The sequence below is a fragment of the Hyperoodon ampullatus genome (genome assembly GCF_949752795.1).
Source record: "Hyperoodon ampullatus genome assembly, chromosome: 3".
NCBI classification, from domain to species: domain Eukaryota; kingdom Metazoa; phylum Chordata; class Mammalia; order Artiodactyla; family Ziphiidae; genus Hyperoodon; species Hyperoodon ampullatus.
The window spans coordinates 169,739,896-169,763,510 of record NC_136916.1 but is presented as its reverse complement, the minus strand read 5'-3'; the positions used below and the strand labels follow the sequence as shown (position 1 = coordinate 169,763,510).

The following is a 23,615-nucleotide window of genomic DNA, read 5'->3' as shown; positions in this document are numbered from 1 at the left end:
TATTATATTCTGATCTACCCCAAGAACACTTTTGATTTCCTTTCTCCCTCCATGGGAAGTGACCCTTGCACTTGAGCAACAGGGAACCCAGAGGTAAGCCAGACGCTGGGGCTGAGTTGGAATAATTTGTTGAGGTCCTGCTGTGTGCCAGGCACTGCACTAAGCATGAACACAAGAAGCCAGTGGGGTTTCCTCCACAGCCCTAAGAGGTAGGGAGTGTCCTCATGCCATTTTGTAGATGAGAAGACCGAGGCTCACAGAGGTTAAATGATTGGTCACAGTCAGAGCCTGGATTCCAACTGCGTCCATCTGACTCCAAACTGCATGCTCTTCGCACCCCACCACCCCGCCCCAGGCCTCGAGAATTTCCATCCTGGGACTTGGCCTGGATAAGCATCCACCTACTCAGCACATGCCCGAGCAGTTGGGAAAACAGACCCAGGGCACTTCCTTGCCACTGGGGACATATCTGGGCTGATCAGCCTGAGGACAAAGGGGCACAGGCAGGGTCCTAGGAGCCAGGAAAGGAGGCTGGGCAAAGGGCAGGGTGCTCAGCGGGCAGGCAAGGGGAACTGGCTAACGCTAAACATCTGCCCAGCTCTCCTGCTGACACCCTGAGTCAGGGTCTGTTTCCACTGTGGGCTGAGTCCATTTGCAAATACAAATATTTTTCTTGTGTGAGCAGGCGGCTTTGCCGGCGGCCGGCGGGGTCCAGGCTTCCAGGGAGCCTGACTCTGAGAGCTTGACAGTGTCAGAGCCGCTGTCCAACCCTCCCTCGGGGTGGAGGCAGAACAAACCTCTGAGCCCCGGCACCTCCATCCTGGAGAACTCACATTTGCTGAGCAGTCCCTCTGTGCCAGCCACCTGGAGGGGAGGTTGTCTTAGTTCACTCGGGTAGCTATCACAGAATACCACGGACTGGGTGGCTTACAGACAACCAAGGTTTATTTCTCACAGTTTTGGAGTCTGGGAAGTCCAAGATCAAGGTGCCGGTGGATTCAGTGTCCCATGAGAGCCTGTCCCAACTTCCTAGGCAGCCTCTGTGTCCTCACATGGTGGAGGGGCGAGGGAGTTCTCTGTGGTCTCTTTTATAAGGGCACTAATCCCATTCATGAGGGCTCCACCCTCATGACCTAATCACCCCCCAAAGGCTCCCCCTTCTAACAGCATCACACTGGGGATTACGTTTCGTAAGAGTTTTCAGGGGACATGAGTGCTTCAGTCTATAGCGGATATTTGCTTACATTGCCTTATTTACTCCTTGCAGTTGAGTAGGTACTATTATTCCTGGTCAACAGATGAGAAAACTGAGGCTCCTAAAGGCTGCCCAAGGCCACAGAGCTTGTAAAGCATGAAACAGAAACTTCAGCTGGTTCTTATCTGGCATGAAAGCCTGTGCTCTTTCCGCTAGACCAGAAGTCAGTCATCAAAAATTTTAAATTACAAGAAAGTTTGTGATAAGCTGAATGCCCAGAGAGAGGGGACCTGCGGTTAACAGATGCTCTTGATTTCAGCCCTTACTGACATTTCACTACTATCTCAGTTCTATTTCCTTCCGGAGTAGGGAGGGACTGGGAACAGGCTGCACCGCTCTTTGCAGAGAAACCCCTGCATTCTCTCCATCACCACCAGGAGACGGAGAAGGCTTAGGGGATTGGGCTCATGGGAGACTGTCACCAGGCTGGATTCCTCCCTCCTGCAGCACGGTGTAGTGTTTCCTTCAGAGGAGACAAGAAGTAATTCCTCTCTTATTCCTTGAAATGGAAGGCAGAGAAGAGCAAATCCCAATGAATAAAATTATTAGGGGTTTTCTTTACGAGGAGGCTCTGTGCCCTCCTAGAGCTGTGAGGGCTTTCCTCAGGGCAGGATCTGGATCCTTTTAGGTGGAATGAGTGTTGAGAGCATGGTCTCTGCCATCTGACCATCTGCCAAGGCTTCTGCCATCGGATCATCTGGGTTCAAGTTTTGGCTCTTCCCTTAGGAGCTGGGGGTTCTGGGGCCAGTTGCAGAGGTTCTCTGTGCTTCATCCTCCTTGTCTGTGACATGGAGATAAAGTTGTTACTGATTGCATGGGGTTACAATATGTTGTGGACTCAAAGAGATAGCATAGGTAAAGCACAGTGTCTGGCACAGAGCAAGTGCTCAGTAAATCCCAGCATCGTCGTGGCAGCTCAGGATGGCAGACAGCGGGTCTCAATGTAGCAGAAAGGAGCTGGCGGTCCTCCGGGTGATCCAATGTATCACAGTGGTTAGGGCAGCAGCGGCCAGCCCGAGGTGGGCGTAACATCAAGGACAGTGACCGCCCTGATCACTCACCCATCCGCCTCTCCTTTGCCAGGTGCTGACATCAACACACAGGCCAGCGACCATGCATCTGCCCTCTACGAGGCCTGCAAGAACGAGCACGAGAAGGTGGTGGAGTTCCTGCTGTCGCAGGGTGCCGACGCCAACAAGGCCAACAAGGATGGCATACTCCCGCTGCACATCGCTTCCAAGAAGGGCAACTACAGGTCAGCCCAGGCCCCGCCCCTGCACCCGAGGCTCCTCCCCTGCCCCGCCCATTCCTCTGAATGCCCCGCCCATGGGGGTAGGGAGGCCCAGGAGAGGTCAGAGCCCAGGCCACGTTTGAGGTGGAAAAGAGGAAGACCCCTCAGCAGTCAGCAAGCTAGAGTGAACGCTTACAACACCAGGAACAATAATAATAGCCAACACCTATGTGGCACTTTCCAGCACTTTACATTAGAAATGTGCTTAATCCTAACAACTGTACTTTTCATAATTCTTTTAACAGATCTACTGAGGTAGACACGATTATCTTCATTTTTTCTCAAATGAGGAAGCTAAGACAGAGAGGTTGAGCGACTTGCCCAAGGTCACTCAGCTTGCAAATGACAGGAACTCACCTGTTCCAAACGTCACATCTACTGGATTCCACACAGGAAGCCAGATATGAGTCTGGACTAGTGGATATTTCTGTTGGGGATGCAAAGATAACCTCTTAGGCAGTTAGCAGGCATACAGGGGATACCTACGATAATACAAATAGTACCATTGATACTAGCTAGTTTTTCTTAAGCACTTACTATGTGCTAGGTACTTTGAGTGAGATGAGAGAAGCTTAAGTTTTCAGGGAGCAATCTGGTGGGATGGAAGATGTGTGCACACACACACACACATACACACAAATTCATGACAAACGAAAGAGCATGAAGAGCTGAGGTCCATGGTGGTCTTAGAGACTAGCATGGGCTGGAAGCAGAGGTGTGCTAGAGCTGGCTTGTACAGCTCCTGTGAGCTGATTGATCACATCGGTAGTCTGAGATTGGCCATGGTGAGAGTATTTACACCATGGAAATTAATGATTGTTAGAAATCAGAGGCCCCTCCTCCCCCCGGAGAGCAGGTTGTTAAACCTCCACCTGCACCACCACTAGCTGGAGGGTCAGGGAAGACTCGCCTAGAAGGTGGAACTCTAGCTGCCCGTGGAGGATGCACAGGGCCCAGTAATTTCCATTCGACCAGTTTCCCCAAACTTTGAGCATTCACAGACATTCTTCCTGATTTTAGATATCTGTACCCTCGCTTCTTAGTATCTTCCTTTCAAGACATTATTATTTTAAATGAATTCATTTTCAAAAGGGAATGTTTATCACACTATTAAATTGTTAAAATTATCAATTTACAATTAATGAAAAAAACTTCTCACCTAAAATCCCATCTCGTGTACCCCAGACGACACACTTTGGGAAATGCAGCCCTGTCCTCAGCAGGGAGAAGATCTTGCATGCTGGAGAGTGTGGGTGGCCTCCACTAAGGCAGAGGGAAATGGGGATGAGAGTGACATCCTGGAGAATGGAGTGGAGACACAGGAGACAGAGCTGACCTTCAGGGGCCCCAGGCCCTGCTCTGTAGGTATCCGCACAAATGACCAACCAAGGATGCCCTCCCCGCTCCATGCCCCATACATGCACAGAGGAGGCCCCGCCTTCTCTGGACCAAGTAGCAGGCCGTGAGGCAGACATATCTGGGTTTGAATGCCTCCCGAGGCCTTGGGGAGGTTGCTTAACCTTTCTGAGCCTCAATTCCCTCTTGTGTAAAATGGGAGGTAGGTTGCACTGCCTCGGGGGCTGTTGCGGGGACTAGTGAAATGGATATACGTGGCTATAGAATGGAGATAAAGCCCTCAGCAGAGTACCTGTCACACAGTAGGTGCTCACTGGGTCTGCATTCTCTCTTACGTAGGGAGGGTACATTCCATAATTTTTCAGCGAAGCCAGCGAAGGGATGAAAGCAACTTAAGTCAGACATAGGTGGTGGGCAAGATAGCATCTTGTTCTTCAGCTCCAGAAAGATCCAGCATCAGTCAACAAACATGGATTATCTTAACCTGACTCCAGAGAGATCCCGAGGGAAAGAGACAGAAGGGTTGACCCTTGAAATCTCCTGGTACACTGGCTCCCCATACTTGCCTGTACAGCACAGTCACTCTGGGCTATTTTTTAAATGGCACATCCCAGACACACGAAACCAGAATCTCCAGGAGAGAGGGAGCCCAAGTCTCTATCACTGAAAAGCTCTGAGTCAACCAGATACAGCCCAGCCAGACCTCTGGGGAGGACCATTGATCTAATCCAAGCCTGATTTTGCAGAGGAGAGACCTGAGGACAGAGATGGGAAGTGGCTTGCCAGAGCGTGGCAGAGCTGGGACTGTCACTTGGCATCCTCCAGTCACACCCAATGCCTTCAGGTGGAACTAGATGTCAGCAGTCTGGCCCCAGCTGGTGGGGAGTTTGAAGGAGCACTGGGTGTGGCTAAGGATGGCCAGGGAGAAAGGCTGGGCCTCTCTGGAACCACCAACGTGAATGGCTTATGCTCTCCCAGAGTCTCCTGCTTTGGACTCGTGCTGACTCCCAAAGCCATTTCCCTGGTTATTCACCCTCCATTCTCAGACCCCAGTTCCCTCTGGACCCCAAGACTGAGAGGGGCCAGGCCACCTTTTGAGGGCTGCCCTACAAAGGGGTAAAGCCGATTCCCAGCAGCTCCTGCCACCTGGCAGCACCCGCGGCCAGGCAAGCCCCCAGTGCTGCACTCACTCCCTGGGCATGTGGCATGTGGCCCTCTCCACGCTGTCCTCCCTTGGCTGCTTGGGGATTTGATGTGAATTTCCCTGGGCCTTCCGCACTCAGCCACCTGCCAGGACGCCCTGCCTGTCCTAGCATGGAAAGTGGCTCCAGCATCTGGCCTCGGTGTTCGCCAGATGGTGCCTTCAGCAATTTTAACTGGAGGGCGTGACATTTGGGCGTGACATTTGGCTGAGAAAGGAGCCCCCAAGACCCCAAAGTCTTAGGCACCTTCAAGACACACTTCTTCTTTCTTTCTCTCTTTTTTTATTTATCATTTTTTATTTTTGGCTGCATTGGGTCTTCATTGCTGCACACGGGCTTTCTCTAGTTGTGGCGAGCAGGGGCTACTCTTTGTTGTGGTGGCTTCTCTTGTTGTGGAACACGGGCTCTAGGCACACGGGGTCAGTAGTTGTGGCACACAGGCTCAGTAGTTGTGGTGCACGGGCTTAGTTGCTCTGCGGCATGTGGGATCTTCCCGGACCAGGGCTCGAACCTGTGTCCCCTGCATTGGCAGGCGCATTCTTAACCACTACGCCACCAGGGAAGCCCCAAGACACACTTTTTCTTATTTTTCTTTTCCAGTTTAGTAAAGACACCTTATGGGATTAAAACTCAGCACCAAAGATAAACTTATTAAGAAATTGTATTAGACAAGAGCATATGGCACAAGATCCCTTTAAACTGAATTTAGAATAGCACTGAAACCAGTGGTTCGCAACCTTGGCTACACACTGGAACCCTGGGGAACTCTTAAAACCCTGAGGCCTCGGCACCACCCTCAGAGATATCATTGTAAGTAATCTGGGTTGGGGCTAGGGCTGCAGGATTTCTAAAAGCCCTCAGGTGATTTTACCAGGCATCCCAGGGGAGAACCAATATGTAGTTTGTGGCTGACATATAATACTGACTTGTATTTTGGGCCTTCCCTAATTTTTAAATATTCTTTCTCTTTTACTTCTTATTTATATTACCTTTGCAAGCCACTTAAAACTCTTTCTGGGAAAGGCAGAATAGAGAACATTTAATACATTAAATTAAAATGCATTTTTCAACACATTCATAGGCAAGTTAGCATGCCCGTTAATTAAAAGGGAAACTGAGGCTCAGAGCTCAAGGCCTCCCAGAAAATAAGAGGACAGGCCCCTTTATCTAACCCCATCCATTCCAGGAAACTGGTTTACTGCTTGTGTCTTCTGGAGGAAAATGAAGGTTTGCAGCAAAGTTTCTCAAGGCGTGATGTATAGATCATCCACCTCAGATTCCGGGACCCCTCCCCAGACCTGCTGCATTGGGCCCTGAATGACAGGGCCCAGGAATCTGCATTGTCAGCATTCCCTCAGGGATTCTGAGATGCACAGGGATTGCAAGTACACAGTTTGCATCCTCAGCAAGCTCCATTTTCTCTCCGAGGACCCAGAGACCCCTAGGCTTGCTTGTTCATCCAACAGGTGGCACAGAGTGGCAGTGGGCCTGTTCTTCCTCCTTTGTGGAGGACCTGGTCCTTTGCTGCAGCTCCCAGGGGAAGAGCTGCAGACTTTCCCCCAGAGGGATCCCTCGTGGGCAGGAATCCCACTGTGCCCTTGGGAGCACCCTCAGGCAGATTCTCCACTGAGGGCTCAGAAAAGAGGTAATCCTCTCTCAACACACACAAACACACAGGCACACACACACACACACACACTGCCAGGTTGACACTGCGCTACCAGTGGTATTGGGAGGAGAGCCATTTGTGGGCGGCTGGTTCCCTTGTGAAAGTCAAGTCCATGGTCAAATTTATACTGAATGCTGGCAGAGGTCACACCACCATGACCCGGTGATCCAGGAGGCTGAGCTGGTGGGTGCAGCCTCCGTGCTGGGGAAAGGAGAAGAGAGGGACAGGAAACTGGGCCTCCCAGACGCCAAAGTTTCTGCCAGGCAATGGGTACATTTGTTCTCTTCTTAAGGTGCATTTTGAGTACCTGTGGTCCCAGGACCTGTCCACGGGAGAAGTGGGAATGTCCCAGTCTGTCTTGTGGGGTCTCCTCCTCATCCTCCTGCCCTCCTCCCACCAACCGGGCTGTGGGAGAGAAGTGATGACATGCAGTGGGGCGACCAACACTCCCCAGGCCTAGGGGGACTGGGGCATCATGGAAAGTCCTGGCCTTGGGCATTCTGACACCTGCATTCTGCCCTGGCTTTGCCATCCACCTCCAGTCCAACCTCCACCTCCCACCCCACACCCGGGTCTCAGTTTCACCCTCTGTAAAATGGGAGGCTGGACACACTGATCTCCAGACCCCACCCAGCATTACATTTACTCTCAGTTTGGCCAAGTCCTCCAGAAGCGTACACCAATTAGATAATTTCACTGTGTTATTTTCTGGGACTCTAGGCAACGTCCAGTCACGTTCCCACATTTCTGCCCTTTTCCCTTGGTTCGGCAGGGGACCAGTGGAGACCAGCTGTGACCTGCCAGAGATACCAGCCCATCTGGCCAGTGGCCCCAGGCAGCCCCTTTCACTGTTTTTCCCGTGCTTGGGCTTGTTACGGCTGTTAGGGAGCATTTGTTGGTGATGGCTGTGGTCCAGGGTGAGGCCCCGGCCCCGCCTTTGACCAGCACCTCAACAGAGCGAGGTCAGGCCTCCTGAGCCTGCACAAACAGAAATTAGGAGGCAATTAGCCCCCCTGGGTGTGTGAATTTCCTTTTGAGGTTTGAGAGGCAGATTTTAAGCAAACACAGCGTCACTAACCATAATAATACTTTCCACTGAGATCCTAACGGGAGGTCCCTGGCATCACATTTCTAAGAAGCCAGAAGCCCCAGGAGCCCAAGTGCCAGGAGGCAAAGAGGTGTGGGAATGGGCCTGGTGGCACCTGCTTGCCCTATGGCCACTTCCTTGGAGCCCACACAAGGTCACCTGTCAGCCTGGATTGTGTGGATTAGGGTCTGTAATCACGTCAGTGGCAAGAGCTTGGCAGGTGGCAGGGGTCTAGGGGAAGACAGCAAATACAAGGGGTCAGGATTCCTGGGGTCAAGCCCCAGAACTGCTTTATGGCCCTTGATCAGTCACTTCATCCCTCTGAGCCCCGTCTGTTACAAAGAAGTCCACAGACCCACTCTGGCTACCTCCACAGCCTGCAGTGAAGGTAAAATGGAGGCAGGCAAGTAATGTGTTGTGAAGAATGTAAAACCCTGTGACATAGCAGCTGTGTCCTGACTGCCACACAAGAAGCAGAGGAGTGGGTAAGAGTGTGGTCCTCACTCTAGGGGGAATCAGACTAGCTGGGTTCAAATCCTGGCTCCATCACCTACTGGCTGTGTATCCCTGGGCTTCTCTTTCCTCATCTGTAAATGAGGTTAATGTTAGTACACATCTCATAGGGCTGCTGGGAGGATATAACAGATTAGTGTAGGTTAAGTGCTGAGAATAGCGCCTGATTTCAGCAGAAGAGAGCAGAGTCAGGCCTGGCAGCAATATCCAGCCTCAGCCGCAGCTGATCAACCCTCTCCAAGCCACAGGCAGGGCAGAGAGCCTGGGAGAGGCTGGAGTCAGCCTTCAGCGGAAGGGGCTTTGAGACTCCCAGGACCGGGGAGGCGACCTCATGGTCACTGAGGGCTAACTGGGGTCTGGGGCAGGAGTGGCTGGGGCCAGACAGATTTGTCCCCTCCTGTCCCCCAGGACCTGGTGGCTCCACCAAGGCCTCAGGGCAGCAAGACAGAGATGCAGGACAGCTCAGCCCTGGAGTCAGAGGAGGGTACGAATCCTGGTTTGTGTCTCCCGATGTATGGCCTGGGCAAGCCCCCTAACCGCTCTGAGCGCTGAGTTTTCTCATCTGGAAAAAAGGGAATGACGAGACATACTTTATGGGGTGTTGTAAAGATTAAACCGAATAGTGCTGGTAAAGCCTTTGGATGTCTCCTGGCACATAGTGAGCCCTTGGATACGGCTGTCCCTGCCCGCCCACGCCTACCCATACCCCCAGCCTACCTAGGCAGGGCAGGGTCTAGCTCCATGCTTCACGATGTGGCTCTACTGCCTCCTGAAGATAGCAGCCCGGACATTCATTAGGTTTGGGGGCCTTCTAATCAATTCCTTCAGGTAATTGAGCTGGGAATGGGCAACACTCCTTAGCCTGAAATAAGTCGGCAAGAGATTCTTGAAACCACAGGCCAGTCTGGCTGAGGTTTTTAAGGACTCAGACTTTGGAGGTTAAGGGTTGTGGGTTTGAAGCCCAGCTCCACTCATTACTGGCTCTGTGATTTTGAGAAGGTGGTGGAAGCTCTCTAAGCAAGTTTCCTTATCTGTAAAGCAGACCCAGTCTCCCCCAAGTGGTAATTGTGAGAACGGCTGTCTCCGCGGCGCCCCCTGCTGGTGGACCCGTGCCTCCTCACTCAGTGGTTGCGAGGGGTCGAGCCTGGCCCCTCCGCTCCCCCCGGGGGCGGGTCCGGCCCAGACGTGCGGGCCGCCCCGTGACCCGCGCGTGCCCGCCCCGCCCGCAGGATCGTGCAGATGCTGCTGCCGGTGACCAGCCGCACGCGCGTGCGCCGTAGCGGCATCAGCCCGCTGCACCTGGCCGCCGAGCGCAACAACGACGAGGTGCTCGAGGCTCTGCTGAGCGCGCGCTTCGACGTGAACGCGCCCCTGGCGCCCGAGCGCGCGCGCCTCTACGAGGACCGACGCACCTCGGCGCTGTACTTCGCGGTGGTCAACAACAACGTGTACGCCACCGAGCTGCTGCTGCTCGCCGGCGCCGACCCCAACCGCGACGTCATCAACCCCCTGCTGGTGGCCATCCGCCACGGCTGCCTGCGCACCATTCAGCTGCTGCTGGACCACGGCGCCAACATCGACGCCTACATCGCCACGCACCCCACCGCCTTCCCCGCCACCATCATGTTCGCCATGAAGTGCCTGTCGCTGCTCAAGTTCCTCATGGACCTCGGCTGCAACGGCGAGCCCTGCTTCTCGTGCCTGTACGGCAACGGCCCGCACCCACCCGCCCCGTCGCCCTCCAGCAGGTTCAACGACGCGCCCCGCTCGAACAAGGCGCCAGGCGTGGTCCAGGTAGGAAGGCGCGTCTGGGGGAGTGCGGCCAGGGCCAGTGGGGGCTGGGGGGGACTAGTGGTTCACTCGCTCCCGAGGCTTTGTGCACCGGAGGCGGGGTGGAATACACTAGGGAGGCAGCAGAAGATGGTGGTTAGCAGGATTTGGAGTCAGTGTGGACTCATGGTCAGTGCACTTTGGAGGGAGTGTAAGCTAGTATTTAGCGCTCTTCGGAGGCAGCGGAACCCGGTGTCAGCATGCTTTAGAGGCAGCAGAACTTAGTGGTTCACGTGAGCGATTAAGTCCTTTCTTTGGTCTGCTGTTTTGGGGGAAGGAACAGTGGAGCAGGGGGTTGGTGAGGAACTCTGCAAAACTGAGGGGTTCATCGCCCCCAGCAAACCTACACCTGGAATATGAGGTTGATTGACCAGGATCGGGGTGGAGGTGAGAGCAGGCTGGTACAAGGTCAGGTGAGGTGCAGAAAGTCAGTGACCCCAGCGGCAAGACCTGTCCGTGGTGATGACTTGAATAAGACAGAACGTAAAATGAAAAGGAAATTAGAAACACCCTCCTCTTGGAGATATTAACAATGGCTAATGGCCATCACTTATGGGCTATCCTCTGTGTGCAGAGAAGTTTATGTTTATATTACCTTAATTCTCGTAAAAAAAAACCCTTGAAGTTGGTGTCATATACCCATTTTCTAGACAGGGAAGTTGAGGCTTAGGGAGGTGACGTGACTTGCCCAAGTTGCCCACCTCCCGCTTTTGGCAGCAGTAGGCCTGTGTTGATGAGAGAGGGGTGTGTGTGGATGTGGAGAACTGGATTCTGCCCTGGGCGTGCCCAGTGTCTGTCCTCAGACATGTCCCCTGCCCTCACTGGCCGCAGGTTCCCACCACCTGTAGGATGAGCTTGCTGAGGCAGTGCCCTTGGTCCTGGGTGTCCCAGCACTGGTGTGTGTTCCCTTTCAGTTCTGCGAGATCCTGTCTGCCCCGGAGGTGAGCCGCTGGGCAGGGCCCATCATCGACGTCCTCCTGGACTACGTGGGCAACGTGCAGCTCTGCTCCCGGCTGAAGGAGCACATTGACAGCTTCGAGGACTGGGCTGTCATCAAGGAGAAAGCAGGTAGGGGCTGTCACTGCTGCGGCCGGCAGCTTACCCTGCCTGACTCAGGCCCGGGACTCGGGGCCTGTGACTGTTACTGACATTTGATGAGCACCTTCTCGTGCCAGGCTCTGTGCTGCGTGTCACATGCAGTGTCTCCGTGATTCCTCGTTTTGTAAGTGAGGAGCCTGACCCTCAGACTGTCACTTGGTGAGCGTCTCACCACTAGTTAGTGGCAGAGCTGGGCTTCAAACCCAGGTTTGATCGACTCCAACATCCCGCCACTAAATCTCTCTAGGATGCTTTAAACAAAAACTCCAGCTCCCCGCGGGGTATCAGGACCTTTAGAGTAAGTCGCCCAGGATTATGGGCCACTGGGAAGCCGTGTGGTGGGGTGGAGGAGGGAGTTTTGGGCTAGGGCATCTCAAACTGCGAAGTGCACACGAAACAGCTGAGCATCTTGTTTAAAAATGGCAGAGTCTGACTCAGAAGGTCTGGGGCGGGGCCTAAAAGTCTGCATTTCAACATGCTCCCAGGTGGTACCAGTGCTTCCAGGTCACCGGTCTAGGGGCCAGGCCCCCGGAGCTCTGGAGCCAGGGGCTTGCTGGGTGACCGTGGGCAGGACTCCCCTCTGGACCTCAGTATCCCTGTCTGAACAGAGCAGGTTGGCAGGCTCAATGTCCAGCCCCATCCAGCTCTGCCAGCTTGGGGTGTTTGCAGGGCCGGGTGTGCGCCTGGCACCGTGAGGTGGGCTTTGGCCACGGTCCAGCAGCTGTGTGCAGTGTAGATGGAGCAGCCTGGCTGAGTCAGGCCAAGAATTCCTATAAGTAATGATGGGCAGGTGAGGCGTCAGAGCCAGCTGAACTGGGTGCTGCAGCTGCTACTGAGGAGATGCCTGCCCCGAGGCAATCCAGCTGCCCCAGGGCTTTCTCTGGCTCTAGGGGGCACAGTCCTGTCTCTGACCCAGTGTTTGTCAATCACATAGCACAGAGGCTGACCCACAGGAAGTTATTATTATCCCACCATTGCTGCTGTCCCCAGGTGAAAACGCTGCCTCATCACCTGTCCAGTTGTCCCACAGCCCAGTGCCCCAACTCTGACTTGCCAGGTTCCTCCTTGATCCCTGTGCCCCTTTGAACCCAAACTTGCCGTAGGATTTTCCATTTGCACAAATGCCTGGGAGCTCTTGAATTGAGGCCCTTAATAAAGTTACTGGGCTGGCGACAGCGGGGAGGAGGAGGGGGTGGAGGACGGGGGGAGGGTGGGATGGACTTGCCCACTCACTGGGAACTCTAGATGCTCAATAAACAAACGTTCCTTGAATTAATGAATAATTGGTTGCCATCATGGTGACTGGCCACTAGAGGCCACTAGAGAATAGAGCGGTCCTTGCTTAGATGTCGTCCCACCTCTCACTGTCCCCTCCTCAAGCCCTGCCTGGGAAGGGTAATTTACAACTGAACTGTGTCCCTGGGAGAAAAATATGCTGAACCCTTTAGTGTGCTACAGACATTTATTAACAGGAAGAACAAATCGTTCTTAACCAATACCTCTTCTGGTTACTTTAAAGCCCACCCTCCATCTGCGAAACACTTTTCCACGTGTGTTTTCATTTAATGCTGTGACGTTGACATCAGAGACTCCAGAGCCAGCCAGGATACCAGCCCTGGTGGCCCTGTGTCCTTTGCCTACCAGTGGCCTTTTGCCTTCCCACAAGCTCAGACTTCACTCAGCTGAGAGCGGGACTGAGCATCCCAGAGGGCGGGACTGAGCATCCCAGAGGGCAACCTCTGTCCTGAGATCAGAGGGCAGCAGAAGTGTCAGCAGTGCCGTGATGGGGCAGCTAGTGAGACAGCCCTGCAGCTGGATGGCCTCCCCCCTCCCCCCACACTCCTGCTGCACCCTGATCTTCCCTGAGTGGCGGTGGCCTCTTTGGCTTCGCACTGCTACTTCCCCTGCCTGGAATGCCCTGCCTCCCTCCCTCCCTCACCTGGCAGATTCCTACCCACCCATCAGGACCCTGCTCAGATGCGCCATCTGGTGTGGAAGCCTTTCCCCAAAGCTCCTGAGTGGGTACCCCTGCATCTCTGGCCCAAGCACGGGGCCAGCCACAGTGAAGGGGTCAGCATGTGTTTGTTGAATGAATGAATGAATGGCATTCTTTGATTCAGCAAATACCTACCCTGTTCCCAGGGCTGAAATTAATTACTAGATGCATCAGGCCCTGCTCTTACCTCTCTCTCCCGCTCCCCCCGCCCCCCAGCTGAGAAAACTCCACTGAATGAGGTATCCCGGGGGCCTCCTGGAGGAGGCAGCCCGGTGGGATTCTGGGACCTGCTGGAAGCTGCCCAGTCCCTGCCCCTTGACCCTGACTTCTCTGCACCCCCCAGAGCCCAGAGCTGAATTCCATGCATGGGGGCACTTAAGAGGTCGTATTTGCTAAGGCTGTGGGGAGGGGCGGGCTCTGGGCTGATGTGTAGAGGAAGGAGCACAGGACAAAGGAAATGCCAGTTCTGGTCCCAGGTGTGATCCTCGCTAAGCCCTCACCTGTAAAATGGGTTTGGTACTACTTCCCTGGGCTGTGCAGACGAATGAGGGGTGACGTCTTTTCAGTTGGCAGGGGCCGGGGTTATGGAGCATGGGGGTAGTCCAGGCACCCGCTCTCTTAGCCAGCCATGTGGGTTGGCTACTTCCCACAAGCCAGGGGTCACAGATGCAAACCCTCTGCCGGTTGCAAACGGCGAATCAGCATCTCTCTCTCCTTTTTCCAGAACCTCCAAGACCCCTGGCTCACCTTTGCCGGCTGCAAGTTCGAAAAGCCATTGGGAAATACCGTATAAAACTGTTGGACACGTTGCCACTCCCAGGCAGGCTGATTAGATACCTGAAATATGAGAACACCCAGTAACCGGGGCACGTGGAGAAGGAGTGGCTCCTCAGACTGTTTCACTGAGTGTCAGGACCGCAGTGGCCCCAAATCCAAGGGGACCTGGTGACAGACGAGGCTGTGGGCTGCCTCCATCTCAGCTGGGGTAGCGCCGTGATCTCACCGGTCTCTGGGCCAGAGCTTTGCCCAGAGCAGAGGACGACGGAATGTGTCAAGTAGGAGAAGAACCATGTTTGTTTTCAAATGGACGAGGAGATCCCCGACCATCTCTGCCATCGGGGATGGCAGAAGGCTCCATTCCTGGGGCCAGGAGATGGGACCAGGGCAGAATTTGGGGTGGTCTGGGGAAGGCAGGGGCCAGCAGGGAAGCCCGGGCGCTCCCTCTGGGCTGTGGCTGGAGGGCTTTCGGGGGCGAGTCTGTCTTTCCCAGACAGCCTTGCTGCAGAGTGTCCCTGTGCCCCTCCCCCTTTGCTCTGTGAAACTCTCCACTTGACTCTGAGCTCTCTCCCCAAAGGTGTGGCCCAGGGGAGTGGGGTGGGGAGACCTCGGTCCCAGAGGGCTTCCTTAGGTACAATAAATGTTGCACAGATGGTGCCCTGCCTGGTGAAGTCCCTTTTTCCAGACCCCCCCCTCTGGGGCCTCAAGTCCTTAGCCCAGCTCCTGGCAGGAGTGCGGGAGGAGCAGGTGCTGGGACAGGGCACATGGACCCCCTGATAGTGTCACTTCGGTTTGGCCTTCTGAAAGGCCCAAGAGAATGTGTCCTTCATCCACCAGAAGAGACCTGACAGCCCCAGGAGAGGGGGCAGCTTCCTGCCCTGTGGTTGGAGCAGCCAAGGTTGGCTTTTCTCTCCTGGTTCAGTTGTCCTGGAAACTGGAGCTTCGTCACAAACAGGGTCTCAGATCCTACAAGTCTCCCGACACCTGGGCTTGTCCTATACACGTGTTCCCTGGCACTGTCTTCACTTCGTACCCATTTTGCTACAAAAGCTGAGATACTGGGGAAAACCATTCAAATACCGGCTCCTGTGAGCAAACGCCGGAGGGATGGACATCGTCAGCCCTTGCAAAGGCACCACACTTGAGAGACAGGAAGCCTTGTGCCCCCCGTTGCATCCTTCCGTCCTCATGTGGGGGCGGGAGGAGTCCGGCAGGAGCTGCACGCCCTTTTGGGGTGGTGCAGGTGAGAGGGCTGAGGTCTGGCTCAGCTATTGTGCTTTCTCGCCATCTGAGTCCTGCTCACGCTCGCCGAGATTGCCTTGTTTCCGTGGAAGTCCCAGTGACTCATAGGCGCTGCCTTCCCTGACTGGTTAAAGCCACTCAGGTGACACCAGAGCAGGTGACCTTCCTCAGAGTCTGCTCCGGCCCCGCCCCAGGAGAGGCTTAAGCGATGTCAGCCGTAGTTTCTGGCTTTTGGCAGACAAGCAGCTGGGCAGGTTGGGGGAGCACCGGTTCCAGGCCTGGCTCTGCTCTTGGCTCACTCCTCTGGGGCCTCAGGTTGCCATCCTTGTGGCCCCTGGTGGCCTTGCTGGCTCTGACACGCTGGCTTGCCGTGGAACCAGTAAGTCGCAGTGTCTTCCTGAAGAGGACGAGTCTGCCAAGTGACACCTTCCAGCCAGGGGTCAGAGGGGACTAGGCCACATCTTGCTCACTCCCTCCTGGTACAGGAGGGAAAACAGGCCCAGAGAGGGGAAGGGACTTGCCTGGGTACACACAGCAAATCCCCGGGATTCCAGCCCAGCAGTGCTTGGCTAGAGTCCCATGCTGTCTTGCTTCAGAGATCCTGAGGAAATATCGAAGGAAACCTGCATCCTCCCAGACTGGGGATGTTCAAGCCCAGGGTCCCAGGGGAAGGGGCCAAGGAGGGCTCAGTGCATAGCCAGGGGAAAGCCCTGACTGAAGAAGGCCTTTGCTGACCTGGGAGCCAGAGCGGGTGGCAGTCAATAACGGGACAGAGCAGAAAGATGTTGTTTGGGGGCATTTGGGGTGGGGCTGGGTACCAGGCAAAGCTCGGAAAACTACAGCACTGCTCAGGTCACCTTGTGTCCTAGAGGGTCCTAACAGGCAGGGGCCACGGGCATTGGGCAGGATGGGGACGCTGGTCTGAGGGAGGTCTCCCCTGGAGGAGGTGAGTCTTGAGGAGGTGGTGGGAGATGTGGAAAGGGAGAGCTCAGCCCCTGGATTCAGCATCAGCACCGTTTATTTGTAGGATGTGGGGCCCGGCTTGGGAGACACAGGAGTCACCTTGGGTTCTTAGAATATTGATGTACGTCCATACCAGTCAGTCACAGCCACTGGTCAGGGCCCCTCCCCTCCAGCGCCTTGCCCAGCCCCCCACCTCCAAATCACCCAGCAGCTAAAGCGTAAATGCCCTGCTTCCCCCTGGGGGGTTGGTTCTGAGTGGTCAGTGCTCACACTGTGCCAGTGGTTCCGTTTTCTGACCATCTCTGCTGTCAAGAGGACTGTACAGACACCACTCCTGCGCTTACCCAGCCCCTGGGAAGACTTCAGCCTCAGAGGTGTCTAGACAGCATCACCAAACAGTAAACGTCCTGAAAGTGTCTCCATTTCATGAGCAGGGGCACGTTTGACCCAGTGCTGGAGATCTGAGCCTGTGAGCAGGAGATGAGTTCCTGGGTTTCAGGTTGAAACAACACCATTCACTTCTTGGTTAGGGAAGCAGCTGCTGCTGCTACTGTGGCTGTTTTTTGCTTGTTTGTTTTTAATACTGATGTTTTCCAAGTTGTGTTTTTCCCCAACTTGCTTCGACGTGGAAAATCATGGTGTCGGGTGCTTCTGTTGAGTGGCACCTTAGTAAATGTTTCTGCTTCCAGACAAGGCTCCCAGAATTTGAATTAAGGCACTGCCAGGTATCCCCTGGGAAAGGTTGAGCCCCAGAGGAGCTGTGGGGACCCAGGCCTGGTGTACTCAAGCAGCACCCCAAGAAAACATGCCTCCCAGAGCTGGGCTCCTTCTCTGAAGGAGTGCGGGTGGCTGGATGACCCGGGCACCCGTTCCCGTGGGTTGCCCACTCTATAAACAACACTGAAATGTCAGTGTGGAAGGACCTACAGACACCGTCAGATAACTAGGAGAGGTGACTTTGGGTTGGTGCAGCTTTTCATCCTTTGTGAAGTACTAGAGTGCCCGGCACTCACAGCATCCCCACAGCTACGCACGTGGCAGGTCTATTTTCAATCACGGTTTTTGGATGAGGACGTTCTGGCACAGAGAGGGTAAGTAACTTGCCCAAGGTCACACAGCTAGCTGGTGGCAGGGCCCAGATTAGAGCTTTTAACACCCTGCTGTACAATGTGGAGGGGCTGAGCCTCATCACAGTGGGTCCTGCAGGGCCTTTGTAATGATGTGCAGGTGGGGAGAGAAGGGGACATGCCTATTCCAGGCCCCCTCTCTGTTCTTTAAAACCGGAGCAGCCTGAGGCAAGGGCTCTGGCTGAGGATTCCCTACCCCATGAGCCAGATAATAACTCAGGACAACCCTGCCTGCATCATGTGGCCTCATGGCTCTGAAGTCCTCTGAGACCATCAGGCATAAACCATCAGAAACCCACCGGCTTCCCAGTGAAGCTGCCCCTCCACGTGGATGCCCCTCTCCAGGGGAACCCTGGAGTAAAAACAGGCAGGGTAGCAAGGGCCCTTAGCAATCACTAATCCTGGGGCCTTGTGTTGGGAAGGATTCTGAGGCCACATCCGGGCCCCAACAGAGAGAGTATGTGACCAGTTGATGATACTTGCCTTGGACTCAGAAGTGGTGGGTGCATCTGTTTGCTATCTTTGATCTAGTCCCTGCTTCACAGAGGAGGAAACTGAGGCACAGAGCGGGCATTAACTTGTTCAACAGTCTGCTGTTGATTTGGGAGCCATAGTCCCCAACCAGGCTGGTCCCCTGCACCTGTCCTGGTCGTGAGAACTGTGTTTTGATGAAATGAGCCGCTCGGCGCCCATGGAAGCCCCTACGCTCTCAGCCACGGAGCCATGCCACACACAGCAGCGCAGATCCTGGGCCAGCGTGCGGTGCGGGCCAGAGCAATGCCCCACCGACTGAGGTCTGCACAGGCATGCGGGTGATCCCTCGGGCTCTGGCTCTGCCGGCCCCCCACCTCCCAAGGCTGCTGGTTTGGGCACTACTGGGGTCAAACCGAGGGCCACTCCCCACCACCAGTCCCCCCTCTGTGCATTGTCACAGGCAGAGGTCCTCATCATTCCATTGACAGGGCACCTAGGGTGTGCCAGGGGCTGCATCAGGCCTGGGGAAGAGAGCCATTGGCAGGTAACCTAGGAATGTGAATGAGCTAGACATGATGATGATGATGATGATGATGATTTTGCCCATGGACAGAGAACCAAAGACTATGTTGAAAAAAGGAGCAATTTGGTCAAACAACCAGTTGTTTTGTCCACAAGGGGCTCTGCTCCTGCTTGGCCTTGGCCCAGTCTCTGCCCTGAGGCTGTGATTGGAGTGGAAGGTACTGCAGAGGAAACCATTCTCTTCCCACCCCTCATCCTGCAGGTGGGGCAGAGAGGCCCCAAGAGGAAGGCTCCAGCCCCACATCCCACGGCAGAGCCAGGAGCACAGGTCCCCCTGCCCTGGTCCCAGCCTCCCTATTCTCTAGAGCAGTTTGGACCCTCTGGGTAGCCACACCTTCCCCGCTCTGTTCTCTGGCGTGGGGAATCAGAGCATCCTTTCCCGTGAACTGTCTCCACCCTCCTTCCTTGGAATTGAGCGGTTGGGCCCCAGTGCCCATCCCCAGACATCACGGAGGTCTCTGGGCCACTCCAGGCTTCCCCCACAGCCTCTGTAAGCCTCTGGCCCTCCATCTGGGCCAGCCAGCATGTCCTAGGCCTGGGAACCATTCAACTTCATGGACCCAAGATGTGAAAACTGCAAAAGAAATGTTTTTATTCTTTTAGCCTTCTTAATATTTACAAAGAACAAGAAGAACAGAACTGAGATTGGCTTACACAGTGGGTGGCAGATGCACAGGTGCGTAACTCTGGCTTTTGGAACGGCCGGCAGGCCAGAGCAACGCCCCGCCGACTGAGGTCTGCACAGGCCTGCGGGTGATCTGTCGGGCTCTGGCCCGGTTGGAGAGGGGCTGGCCGAGCCCAGCTCCACCGCTCCCAAGGCTGCAAGGGCTGGCTGGGCAACTGCCTGAGAAGCCCCTGCCTCGATCCTGCCCTCCCCCTCCCCCCCACACACAAAGGGAAGGCTCTCAAGAGGCTACACCACTGCCCAGCCCACTGCTCACCAGGAGAGCTCCCAGGGTCTCCAACACCCCTGCAGGCCAGCGGTGGAGACCAAGGCCCTCTCAGCCCAGCTAGAGGTAGCCAAAGACGTTGAAGATGGGCGGGGGCATGGCCGGCTTGGTGGGGATAGGCTTCAGAACCACGGGTCTGTACACTTTCTGCCCGGGGCCTTCCACATCCTTGCAGAAGTGGGCCAGCTCGCCGGGGGAAGCCGAGCTTTTCCGCCAGAGGCCCAGGCTGGGGAGCGGGCTCTGAGGCAAGGCCCCTGGAGGGCCTGGGTAGACGGGCTGTCCATGGTACTGGAAGGGGCAGCAGCTCCAGGCATTGACACGGCCCACCAGGGAGACCCCAGGCATCTTGAGTGGCTCCTTTTCAGCGGGTGCCCTTGGGGATGCGGGCACTGGGGCTGTCTCGGGCCCCAGAGGCTCCAAGCCCTTGCAGTGTTTCTTACCCTCATAGGGAGGTCCCTCCCTGGGGCCCAGTCCCCCCTCCAACCCCACGGGGTAGCTTTGGGTGGGCCGTGGCTCTTCCCAGAAGGAAGCGGGTAGCTGTCTTTTCCTCATGGGCACCTGGCCAGGCCTGGCAGCTTCTGGATCCGGCCCGTGTAAGGTCTGCTCCTTAGAGAGACATTCCTCCCTGTAGGGGTTCCCCAACGCCTTCTCCTTGCAGCACCCACCCCCGCTGGGGCTGGAACTGTGGCCAGAATCGAGGGGCAGCCTCCCAGGCCGGTCCTCGGACCCCCTTTTCAGGTGAGGCTCGGCCCCTCTGCCGGGGAGGCCCCGCGGGAGCCGGGCATACTTCTGGGAGAAGCGCTTGAGCTGCTTCTGCAGGTACTTGCGGTGGTCCACCGAGCGGCGGCAGGGTGCGGACTTGTCCAGGGCCGCCTTGATGTCGCTGGATGCCAGATTCACAAAGTTCAGCAGCATCTTCACGTCGCTGTCGGATGCCATCACCAGGGAACCGCCGCACGGGGCTTTCCATGAAGAGGGCGGCTCTGCAGGCGGCTGGCGGCTCCAGGGAAGGGCACGGGGTCACCTGGAGGGACACAGCAGCCGCTGGAGTCTCTTTGCGCGATCACACTCAGCCCTCCCCAGAGGCCACATGGCTGCAGACGGTGCGCCTCACCACAACACCCCTCAGCCCTAGACAGAGTCCTGGGCCGTGGGATGCTCATTCAAGCCTCTAAGCATTCCCAGAGCATCTGTGATGCACAAACACATCTCGTCTTCTTGGGTCTGTTGCCCTGCACACGCAGCCTAGGCTCAGAGAGGTCGGGCGACTTGCCCTAGGCGACCCAGCCACAAGTGGCATTGCTGGGGCTGGAGCTCACTGTGTCTCCCACATACCACGCCGCCGGCATGCACAACCTGCCAGCAAGGTTTTCCTTTTCTGAGCCGAGGCAACCGCTCCACTTTAAGGCAAGGCCAAGCCCCCTGTCTCCCCGGCGGTGCCCTCCTCCTCCCACTCCCGCCCCCAGCCCTACTAGCATCCACCCCCCTCCTCAGTCCCCACGCTCCACCCACAGTTCTCACGCAGGACAGGCAGGACCCCTGTCTGGCACTCAAGCCGAGGCCTGCCTGGCGGGCTGATCTCAGGCTGTGGGCAGCAGGGACTCCCCCGTAGAAGCATCTGCAGCAATTTCATGCCTCCTCGGCCACCACCCGCAGCACCTCGCCCCTCCCCCAGGCCCCAGCCTGCCCCACGTCCCCACCCAGTGGGGCCTGAGACGCCTGGACCTCCACACTGACCGAGGGTGCGGGGCCCCGGGCCCCGCCAAGGTGGCCCGGCAGGTTCCCCGCCGCAGACCTGGGCCAGGCCCGGCGCGGCCGGCGAGCTCCGTGGTCCGGCTGCAGGCAGTTGTGCAGCCCTCGAGCGGGCTGAATGGAGGACGAGTCCCCGGAGCTGGGGGGCCCCTCAGGCCAATCAGGAGCGCCTCTCCAGATACAAAGCATCCCAATCAGGCGGCAGCGCCCCGTTCCCACATTCTTTGCCGTCACAAATTGTCACCATGGGGACCATCACAAAAAAGACAGCTCCCAAATGCAATCATTTCCCGGTAAATTTCTACTCTTCAGCCCACTCTCCTTCTCGGCCTCCACGCCCCTCCTCCCCTTGACCTCGGTTCCCTGTTTTCTCGAGGGGGCGGTGTGTGTGTGTGTGTGAGTGTGCGCGCGCGCGTGCACGCACGAGCGCGTGTATGTACGTGTGTGTATGCGCGCGCGCACGTTTAAAAAGTCCAAGATTGAGGAGGGGCTGTGCCCAGAAGAGATGGGCTGGCAAAGCTCCCCCAGACTCCAGGCCTACAGCTGCCATGCTCCAGTGCAGACAGACAATCGGATGGGGTGAGCCGGGGCGGGCTGCTTCCCCCGCTGTCCCCGGGTGTTGAGTGGCTCTCTCTGCTGTCTCTGCCTCTTTCCCTCTCTCCCCTGTCCTCTCTCTCTCCCCACCCCCTTCCCAAGGCATCGGGCGCTGGCAGGCCTGCGAGGGCGGGCAGCACACTGATGTTGGAGAGGTAGCCAGGGAAGGACTCTCTAACGAGGTGCTGGGATATCCATGGGAAGGGAGCTGGAGCTCTCAGGAATCTTGTCTTTATGTTTGCTTCCTCAATTGAGCTGCACAAAGCCTGAATTGCCCATTCAGCGCGGCCGGACAAAAGGTTGGCGTTGCACGGTCCCCTAGCATTTGTAGTCAAACAGTTAGGGACTTAAATCGAGTCGTCATGATGGAGAAAGAGGTGGACAAAGCCCATAGAATTGCCATCAGCAAACATTTTCCTGTGTCATATTAGCCAGTCTCCATGGCTCCCCCTGGCCTGGGGACAATGGCACAAGTTTGCACACTTGGCTACTGTCACCGTGCCAACGCTGGCGGGGCCCGCAAGCAGGGCCGCTCTGAGCAAGCAAGGGAGCCTAGAGCCAGCCTCTGGCCCTGCCCACTGACTGCCCAGAGGGAAGGTGAGGCTGCAGGCGGAGGGAAGCTGCCTGGGAAATGCTGATGGGCGAGGCCTCCATGCCAGCCAGCTGGGTGGGCCCCCACCGTCCCACACTCTGCCTCTTCCTTCCTCTCCTCCTTTCCTTCCTCTTCCTTTCTTCTCCCCCCTTCCTCTGCCACCTTCTCCTCCTGTCCCTAGCCAGCTGACACCAACCCACACCTTGACATCACAACCTATAATGCCAAGGACTCCTCTCCAAGGGTCCACTCCCCCAGACTGGGAGCACTGGCAGTGCAGGAGGACTCACCCAAGAGTGGTGGTCCCACCCCCTCCTGCTGGCCAATAGGCAGCCACTGCCAGCACGAGGTGCCTGCCCACAGCACTGGGCTCCAAGCCGCCTCCTCTCTGGCCTGAGAGTCTCTACAGGCAGAATGACGGGTTCGGAGGAGAATTCACTTTAGGCATTTACGAGCCAGTGCACTGTTCTCTATGCCCTCTTCCCCTGCTGCTGAGATGAAGGTGACCTTGGGCCAGAGCATCCTGGATTATTGGCCCATATCTGCAGCAGCGTCTGTGTGGCTGAGGGCTAAACCACGGTCATTTTAAACCCCTGAGATTTAGGGGTTATTTGTTTCTGCAGCATAACCCAGCCCACCCTGACTGGTAGAAGCAAGAAACATCCTTTCTGCTCCAAAATGCCTTGCATACACACGGCTGGAGAAAACACTCTAATGCCTGAGGTCACCAGGTTAGGCTCTGGAACTGCTCTCATCACGGCTCCCCACTGCCTGCTGCCTAGTGGAGGCTGGGTCAGCCAGCCTGATGTGCGTTCCGGTTCCTCCATAACCCAGCACCGGCCCAGGAGACACCTTCTCCATTACCCTCTGCTGGGACACTGGCCCCATTCCTGCCTGGCCTCCTGCACACTCTGTGTCTGCTCCTGCCTGCCCCTCTCTCTGGAACGCCTTCTCCCTTCTAAGAGCATCGAGACGCTCTCGGGCCACTCTGCTCGGATCTCAGCTTCCTTTTAGACTCCAGGGCACCTGCGGTCAATCCAACCCACCTGATGCTGCCTGCCGGTGACAGCATCCCCTTGCTTTTCAGCCAGTAATGGACCCTCGTCCCCAACAGGTCCCTGAGCTCCGTGGGAGTTGAGTCTGCATCTTTAAAAATCTCCAGAGCTTGGGCTCCCCTGGTGGCACAGTGGTTGAGAGTCCGCCTGCTGATGCAGGGGACACAGGTTCGTGCCCCGGTCTGGGAAGATCCCACATGCCGCGGAGCG

General features: G+C 56.2%; 2 protein-coding genes across 2 annotated transcripts in view; one reads left to right on the top strand and one right to left on the bottom strand.

Moving 5' to 3' along the window:
* The window catches only part of ASB2 (ankyrin repeat and SOCS box containing 2), a gene marked incomplete at both ends in the record, with an annotated part of 28,938 nt that extends 14,780 nt beyond the window's left edge, over positions 1 to 14,158 (top strand). Inside the window, 4 exons of the mRNA XM_079699528.1 lie at positions 2,339 to 2,510; positions 9,603 to 10,167; positions 11,118 to 11,271; positions 14,022 to 14,158. Of these exons, the coding sequence (XP_079555654.1) occupies positions 2,339 to 2,510; positions 9,603 to 10,167; positions 11,118 to 11,271; positions 14,022 to 14,158 (1,028 nt within the window). The remainder of the gene's footprint in view (positions 1 to 2,338; positions 2,511 to 9,602; positions 10,168 to 11,117; positions 11,272 to 14,021) is intronic.
* Positions 14,159 to 19,472: 5,314 nt separating this feature from the next.
* FAM181A (family with sequence similarity 181 member A) lies at positions 19,473 to 20,422 on the bottom strand (the record flags this gene model as incomplete). The annotated part of the gene is made up of 1 exon (XM_079699421.1): positions 19,473 to 20,422. The coding sequence occupies exon 1, from the start codon at positions 20,349 to 20,351 to the stop codon at positions 19,473 to 19,475; it is 879 nt and encodes a 292-aa protein (XP_079555547.1). The 5' UTR covers positions 20,352 to 20,422.
* Positions 20,423 to 23,615: the final 3,193 nt, after the last annotated feature.